This window comes from Megalobrama amblycephala, linkage group LG1, assembly GCF_018812025.1.
Source record: "Megalobrama amblycephala isolate DHTTF-2021 linkage group LG1, ASM1881202v1, whole genome shotgun sequence".
Taxonomy (NCBI): domain Eukaryota; kingdom Metazoa; phylum Chordata; class Actinopteri; order Cypriniformes; family Xenocyprididae; genus Megalobrama; species Megalobrama amblycephala.
The window spans coordinates 2,287,759-2,297,036 of NC_063044.1; the positions used below are offsets into that span (position 1 = coordinate 2,287,759).

Genomic DNA, 9,278 nt, shown 5'->3' on the forward strand with positions numbered 1-9,278 from the left:
CACCATTTGGAAGCACTCAGTGGTAACATTAATGGCAGGATTCAGTTCATTTAACCATGTTTATACCATCTGAGTTTAGCCTGATAATTTGCCTCATTTCTACACCTCTTGCTTCAGATTTTCAGTTCTCTGAGGATTACCAGTCACTCACCCAAAAACCCTGCAAGGCTTCTGTAGTGAGAGGAGCTGGTCTCTGTTGTGAATAATGGAGCCATGCTTGGCTGAATGTCTTTCACATGCAAAAAGTAGCTCGGTGTGCCTGGATGAATGACAAATGTAACAGACTTTTTTCCATTTCCAACCAGTTTAGGCAATCAATAATAAATCATCCCCTGAATGTCTGATTAATTGACATTGTGACACACTGTATTTGTAATGATATTGTGATCCTATCAGAAGAGAGCAGAGTAAAAGCAAGAAATGTGCAAATGTGAAAACTATTTTTGACAAACATTACTCAAGTGTAGATCTGATGAGTGTGAGGACAAATTTTTGGCGCAAATAAAATCATAATGAATTGGAGTTTAATAATGGAAAAACATGTTCATTCTTTTCAGAGTACTGGGAAAAAAGGAAGTGCCTGGAGCAGGTGCAAGGAGAGCAATTAATTTAAATGTTCAAGTTCTCATACTGTTACAATATCAATTTGTGTTGTGTTTTTCCAGCTGAAAAAGTCACAAAAAATAATAAGTCAACATGGAGGCCTCAATTCAAACTGATTTGACTAAGTATGAGCACAGTGTTATTCTTTAAATGTGCTTCCTAGTATTGTCGCTATTAGAATAGCTTGGAAGATAGTGTGCAAAAGAGAGAGAGGTAGTCAAGGCCTGGTATGTTATCACTGTGCTGAGTGGTTGAAGTGTTCTAGGTGTCGGCAGGATAAAACATGACAGCTGCTTAGCACCTCTTTTCTGCGTATGTCTGAGTGACAGTCCATGTCCCTATTTAGTCACACTCAGCAGGTGTGAGGGTGGCTGCAGTACGAATATGGCTTCTCTTTTGTGGTTGTTGTTCCTGATCACAAAACAAATTACATTCAAAACAGTTCAATTAACACAATTTAAACAGTAAAGAATTTATTGTGCAAAAAACACCAAATTACCTTTGTTTTACACAAACTACAACCCGAATTCCAGAAATGTTGGGACATTTTTTAAATTTGAATAAAATGAAAACTAAAAGACTTTCAAATCATATGTGCCAATATTTCATTCACAATAGAACACAGATAACATAACAAATGTTTAAACTGAGAAATTTTACAATTTTTTGCACAAAATGAGCTCATTTCATAATTGATGCCTGCTACAGGTCTGATGGCAACAAATGGCTGAAAAAGCAAGAAACTTTGAAAAGATTCAGCTAGGAGAACATCTAGCAACTAATTAAGTTAATTGATATCAGGTCTGTAACATGATTAGCTATAAATGGATGTCTTAGAGAGGGAGTCTCTCAGAAGTAAAGATGGCCAGAGCTGTGAAAGAGTGCGTAAAAAGATTGTGGAATACTTTAAAAACAATGTTCCTCAACGTCAAATTGCAAAGGCTTTGCAAATCTCATCATCTACAGTGCATAACATCATCAAAAGATTCAGAGAAACTGGAGAAATCTGTGCATAAGACACAAGGCCGAAGACCTTTATTGGATGCCCGTGGTCTTCGGGCCCTCAGACGACACTGCATCACTCATCGGCATGATTGTGTCAATGACATTACTAAATGGGCCCAGGAATACTTCCAGAAACCACTGTCGGTAAACACAATCCACCGTGCCATCTGCAGATGCCAACTAAAGCTCTATCATGCAAAAAGGAAGCCATATGTGAACATGGTCCATAAGTGCCATCATGTCCTGTGGGCCAAGGCTCATTTAAAATGGACTGTTTCAAAGTGGAAAAGTGTTCTATGGTCAGACGAGTCCAAATTTGACATTCTTGTTGGAAATCATGGACGCCGTGTCCTCCGGCTAAAGAGGAGGGAGACCTTCCAGTATGTTATCAGCATTCAGTTCAAAAGCCAGCATCTCTGATGGTATGGGGGTGCATAAGTGCATACAGTATGGGCAGCTTACATGTTTTGGAAGGCACTATGAATGCTGAAAGGTATATAAAGGTTTTAGAGCAACATATGCTCCCCTCCAGATGACATCTATTTCAGGGAAGTCCTTGTGTATTTCAGCAGGACAATGCAAAACCTCATACTGCAGCTATTACAACAGCATGGCTTCGTCGTAGAAGAGTTCGGGTGCTGAATTGGCCTGCCTGCAGTCCAGATCTTTCACCTATAGAGAAAAATACATCAAAGACGACCACAAACTCTTCAGCAACTGGAAACCTATATCAGGCAAGAATGGGACCAAATTCCAACACCAAAACTCCAGAAACTCATGACCTCGATGCCCAGACGTCTTCACACTGTTTTGAAAAGAAGAGGAGATGCTACACCATGGTTAACATGCCCCTGTCCCAACTATTTTGAGACCTGTAGCAGGCATCAAATTTGAAATGAGCTCATTTTGTGCATAAAATTGTAAAATTTCTCAGTTTAAACATCTGTTATTTTATCTATGTTCTATTATGAATAAAATATTGGCTCACTGATTTGAAAGTCTTTTAGTTTTCGTTTTTTTCAAATTTAAAAAACGTCCCAACATTTCCAGAATTTGGGTTGTAAACCACTGATATTCAAATGGCGGACCGCAGTCCACATCCGGAGCCCAGCATGTTTCCATCTGGACCGTGAGACAGAATGGTAGCACCATTTTACTGTTTCTAGTTGAAGTGAGCAGTGTGTCAAAACAGTCTTGCGGATCACACCACAAGCACTCAGGATTGTTTCTGGTAATGATATTTCAGCACTCTATCCTCTAGTAGTTTTATCTAAAGCCAAACTAAAGATGAGGCAGCAAGACTTGCACCAACAATTTGTCCTCTTCTGAACTCTGATACAGTATATCTCTCATTATTTTGTGTGTATTGCAATATTTTATGTGCAGCTGTGCTGTCGCTCTGCTAATTCAACCTTCACACTCTGATCTTACTGATTGAATGGGCAATCAGTGAATATTGAGCACAAGGCTGTGCATATAGTTGTGAAACCTCCAACACTATACTAGCCAGTGTTTCAGTTTCATTGTCCAATCCCTGTAGATAGATGAAGCTTGAACTCCATTTGCCAGTAAAGGTTAGAGGTCTAAGCCATGGGCAGGTGTGTGTGTGTGTGTGTGTGTGTGTGTGCAGGATCTAGAGTGAGTAGTTTTATGAAGCCATTGTCTCTTAACATTGTAAATGGACGGAAGCCCAGAGATCCAATGATGTCATTAAAATAATAAAGCTCTCTCAGGATACTAGTCAAATGTCTAGATGATTCTGGCCTCCACTCTCTCTCACTGTGTTAAGGGTCTTCTATGATAACCAGGGGACAGGAAACACTGCCTAAATCATTTCACGTCACATTAGATTCAGATTCTACATTGCCAGGAGTGGTACACCCTGAAGAATACAACACCAATAAAGCAATTGTATGATTGTTCACTAAAATATATGATACTCTGTGACGGTGAAAACGTACGTCATGGGTATTTTAAGATAAGCATTTGTAAAAATGTGAGAATGTGATCTCTCAGTCATTTGCACTTTACTAGGGCAATTTCCTCTCAGTTAAAGCTTTTAAAAGGAACATGTAAAAATGTATTTTTAAGTAGAAACAAACAAGGTAATGTATTTAGGAGAATTCAACAGCTGGCACTTAACATACTGTATGTCTCTTGTTTTATCTTCCCAATGTCCATCTCTTCCAAAGCCTGTCACTGTAATCTTCATGCCCGCCGCTGCCGCTTCAACATGGAGCTGTATAAGCTATCAGGCCGCAGAAGTGGAGGAGTCTGTCTTAACTGTAGACACAACACAGCTGGACGGCACTGCCACTACTGTAAAGAGGGCTACTACAGAGACATGACCAAGGCCATCTCACACAGACGAGCATGCAAAGGTAAGCAATCATTTACACCACAAAACATTTACTTTAAATCTAGATCAATTTCCCCAAATTTTGGGGAAAGCCTAAAACAGCTTAAAAGAGAACAAAACATTCCAATGGTGTTGATTGAGCATTTTGAGAGTTCACAGCATGAATAAATTAAAGCTGCAAGCAGCGATGAAAGGGCCCTCGCACCTGGGCTAACCGCCACCCGTTGGCATCAGGAAAACAGTGAACAGTGGGTGACATGGATGCAAGCGAGTAAATACAGGAGAAATATAGCCAAGTCATTTCAAAGTGCCACACTTCCTGCTGCCAACAGGTGGCGCTTTGACCGTAACCAAATATTGCCATGTAGATGTCCTCAGGCCAGGACTATTATCAAACATGTGAAGTTTGGAGCAGATCAGACATTGTATGCCTGAGTTACTAGAACTTCCTGTTTCTTGGCTTTAATCGCATACATTAGCACTTAGCCAAGTGCTTCATGATTTAACATATTTCTAGTATGTTTGGTACATCATGGCATATTAAAATGTTTTTCTGAGAGTGAACTAAAGTGTAAAGGATACCATTTCCTGTTGCCAGCAGGTGGCGCTATGACTAACTGAATATTGACATATAGATGTCTTTAGGCCAGGTCTCTTATCACACATGTGAAGTTTGGAGCAGATCAGACATTGTATGCTTGAGTTATGACAGCTTTCTCTTTAATGGCGAAACATCAGAATTTGTCAGGCTGCCACGGACACGCCCTTCAACGAAAACTCAAGATCTTTGCAATTAAATGTCGCTAAGGCTAAGATTAGACTGACCACATATGATGTTGTTATTATTAAATGTCTATGAGGAGTTAATCACAGTGTAAAACATGTCATTTCCTGTTGCTGGCAGGTGGCGCTATGACTGCAACTGAACATTGGCATATAGATATCTTCAGGTCAGGACTCTAATAAAACTTGTAAAGTTTGAGGCAGATCCAACATCGTATGCCTGAGTTACAACAACTTTCTGTTTCATGGCGAAACATCGAACTTTGGCAGGCCGCAACGGCCACACCCTTCAGCGAAAACTCTAGATCTTTGCAATTTAACGTCATAAAGGCCTTTAGATTAGACTGACCAAATATGATGTTGATCTGATTAAAGCTCTAGGAGGAGTTCATTAAAGTACAACGTCTGGAAATGGCAAAAACTGCACAAATTTTGCAAAGAAAATTCAAAATATCTGACTTCCTGTTGGTTTTCAGATTTCACTCCAAGAGACTTTTTTGTAGGTATTGGGCTGTTAGATGTGTGTACCAAATTTCATACCTGTACGTGAAACGTAGTGTCAGGGGCACTTTGTTGAATTTTTTTAGGTGGCGCTCTCGAGCCATTTTGCCACACTTAATTCTGAAACCCATATCAGACGTAAATTTTCACCACTTCTGACGCATCTGCAAAGTTTCATGAGTTTTCGAGTATGTTTCGGCCCTCAAAAAAGTGATTCACCTTACATGGCGAAACATCAGACTTTGTCGGTCACCACGGACACGCCCTTCAACGAAAACTCAAGATCTTTGCGATTTAACATCTCAAAGGCCTTTAGATTAGACTGACCAAATATGACATTGATCTGATTAAATCTCTAGGAGGAGTTAATCGCAGTGTAAAACATGTCATTTCCTGTTGCCTACAGGTGGCGCTATGACTGTAACTGAATATGGTTATGAAGATGTCTTCAGGCCAGGACTCTAATAAAACATGTGAAGTTTGGGGCAGATCAGACATTGTATGCCCGAGTTACAACAACTTCCTGTTTCATGGCGAAACATCGAACTTTGCCAGGCCGCAACGGCCACACCCTTCAGCGAAAACTCTAGATCTTCGCAATTTAACGTCTCAAAGGCCTTTAGATTAGACTGACCAAATATGATGTTGATCTGATTAAAGCTCTAGGAGGAGTTCGTTAAAATACAACATGTGGAAATGGCAAAAACTGCCAAAATTTTGTAGAGAAAATTCAAAATATCTCACTTCCTGTTGGGTTTACAAACTTTGCACCCAGGGGCTGTTACATCTGTCTACCGAATTTCACACCTGTACGTGAAACGTAGCACGAAGGGCGCTTAATTGACATTTTGTAGGTGGCGCTATCAAGCCATTTTGCCACACCTAATTCTGAAACCCATATCAGATGTAAATTTTCACCACTTCTGACGCGTGTGCAAAGTTTCATGAGTTTTTGAGAACGTTTAGGCCCTCAAAAATGCGATTCATTTTGGAGAAGAAGAATAATTGGCTGAGCAATTACAATAGGGTCCTCACACCATCGGTGCTCGGGCCCTAATGATGTGGTAACTGTTATTGGATTGATGATTTGTTGTCTGACATTGTTGTTTTTCTAATCACTATTAGTTTTTTGTTTATGGTGACGTTAAAAGCTCATCTTTTTTTTTTTTTTTTTTTTTTTTAATCGGTGCTACCTGACTAGAGAAAACAGAGAAAAAATGCAGTTGCCTTACCTTTTGCCAAATATCTAGGAAAACTTTAACACCCATAATGCATGGGCATGTTGCTGTCCAAGGTCACTCCAACCAGTCTGCTATGGATGCATTTGACCAGAGACAAATACTGCTGTGCACTGCAAAAAATGCTGTTCTTACTTAGAGTTTTTGTCTTGTTTCTAGTCAAAATATCTTACAAGTTCTTAAATCAAGAAGCATTTTCTTGACAAGTAAAAATTATTTTCTTGTTTTCAGGAAAAATAAATCAAAATTAAGCATGTTTTTCCTTAAAACAAGCAAAATAATCTGCCAATGGGGTAAGCAAAAAATCTTAGTCCAAACTGAAAACAAGATTATATAGCTTATTCTTGGTTTGAAATAAGATTATTTTGCTTACCCCATTGGCAGATTATTAGGGCCCGAGCACCGATGGTGTGAGGACCCTATTGGAATTGCTCAGCCAATTATTCTTCTTCTCCAAAATGAATCGCATTTTTGAGGGCCTAAACGTTCTCAAAAACTCATGAAACTTTGCACACGCGTCAAAAGTGGTGAAAATTTACATCTGATATGGGTTTCAGAATTAGGTGTGGCAAAATGGCTCGATAGCGCCACCTACAAAATTTAAATTAAGCGCCCTTTGTGCTACGTTTCACGTACAGTTATGAAATTCGGTAGACAGATGTAACAGCCCAATACCTACAAAAAAGCCCCTGGGTGCAAAGTTTGTAAACCCAACAGGAAGTGAGATATTTTGAATTTTCTCTACAAAATTTTGGCAGTTTTTGCCATTTCCACATGTTGTACTTTAACGAACTCCTCCTAGAGCTTTTATCAGATCAATGTCATATTTGGTCAGTCTAATCTAAAGGCCTTTGAGACGTTAAATTGCGAAGATCTAGAGTTTTCGCTGAAGGGCGTGTCCGTGGCACCCTGACAAAGTTCGATGTTTCGCCATGAAACAGGAAGTTGTTGTAACTCGGGCATACAATGTCTGATCTGCCCCAAACTTCACATGTTTTATTAGAGTCCTGACCTGAAGACATCTATATGACAATATTCAGTTACAGTCATAGCGCCACCTGGGGGCAACAGGAAATTACATGTTTTACACTGTGATTAACTCCTCATAGAGATTAAACCAGATCAACATCATATATGGCAAGTCTAATCTTAAGACCTTAGCGATGATAAATATCAAAGATCTTGAGTTTTCGTTGAAGGGCGTGTACGTGGCGAACTGACAAAGTCTGATGTTTCGCCATGAAAGAGGAAGCTGTTGTAACTCAGGCATACTATGTCTGATCTGCCCCAAACTTCACATGAGTGATAAAAGTCCTGGCCTAAAGACATCTATATTCAGTTAGCTATAGCGCCACCTGTTGGCAGCAGGAAGTGTGGCACTTTTACATGATTTTGCCATAATTCTCCTGTATTTACTTGCTCACATGCATGTCGCCCACTGTTTGCTGTTTTCCTAAGGCCAACGGGTGGCGGTGAGCCCGGGTGCGAGGGCCCTTTCATCGCTGCTTGCAGCTTTAATTTTGCTTGTTTTTTTTAATTGCTTCATGATTTACAGAATTCTAACGACTTTGAGCTGAAAGAGATTAGAATAAGACAATGTTTGTACATTGAAGTTTCCCTGGAAAATGAGCATAGGCCAAACAGACAAGAAGGACTGCCATGGAATTTGGGACAACAGAGCATATTAACAATAATAGTGAAACAAGCCAATTATTCACTCACCCATGAAAGAAAAATAAATGTAAAGGCACCAGAGATTACGCACATGTTTTAGACCTCATGTTCACACTTAGAGGTCAGATGGTCTGTAAGGTTCTGTTCAAAAACATAGTGAGCTGCATAAGTAGGCAGCATTTTAAAGCATCATGGGCGCACTCCCAATGTGAATTAAGGCACAGTAGGCAGCATGATTATGCCTTATTTTGGCCAAATTATAAGTCAGCACTGCATATCCTTTGCAAACAAAGCAATGCATTGTGAAAAGCTTAGTAAAAAGAATCATTAAATATGGATAAATGAGAGAAATGTTGGTTATGAAGAACATTGTAATGCCAAAAATAGTAATAAAAACAGTTAATTCTAAATTAAATTATTTAATAATATTTCAGTGTGTATTTCTATGTTTATTAGAGTATTTCAAAATTATCTTTGAAACTAATGCTAATACTATTGTTGCACACTCGGTTGGAATCAACTTTGAGTGTATCCTGCACTTTACATGGGGAGCATTATTCGTCTGACACACCTGCTGCCCATATAGAACATTACAAGTCAGTCACTTATGTAGCTTCCCAACTCACTAGGTTTTGCAACGGAGCCTGATTGTGGACATGAAATTAGAAACAAAAAAGATGGGCATACAGTTGAATGAAGTGCATATAATGCTTTATATATATATATATATATATATATATATATATATAGTATAAAACATGAAATCCATTTACAGCCTTGCGAAATCAGACATACCAAGGCAGCTGATGCATGGGTTTTATCCACGGTTGGTCCACAGATGAATTTCACAATGTCAGTCCCATGTGTTCCCATAGTCCATTCACTCAGAAAACATTCTTTGCTATTGCATATTTCCCACCTTCAAGCCAAGATAACTTGTATTCTCATCTGACTCTAGCGGACCCAGAGTTTGACGGACTGAAAGCTTCAACAAACCGCAGCATAATTGATATGAGAGGCTGCTAACCCAATCACTGGGGTAGCTTAATTTTTGCGGTCTGTCGGGTTCTAATGTGCAGATGTGATGGATGGCAAACACTGCCCAATTTACATTG

The 9,278-nt window shown here is 39.4% G+C and overlaps 1 protein-coding gene across 2 annotated transcripts in view; it reads left to right on the forward strand.

The window, feature by feature from the left end:
* ntn1b (netrin 1b) overlaps window positions 1-9,278 on the forward strand; it is a 70,038-nt gene that overhangs the window by 27,083 nt on the left and 33,677 nt on the right. For both annotated transcript variants that reach the window (XM_048162183.1, XM_048162250.1), the window contains exon 3: window positions 3,801-3,989. In XM_048162183.1, the coding sequence (XP_048018140.1) occupies window positions 3,801-3,989 (189 nt within the window). The remainder of the gene's footprint in view (window positions 1-3,800; window positions 3,990-9,278) is intronic.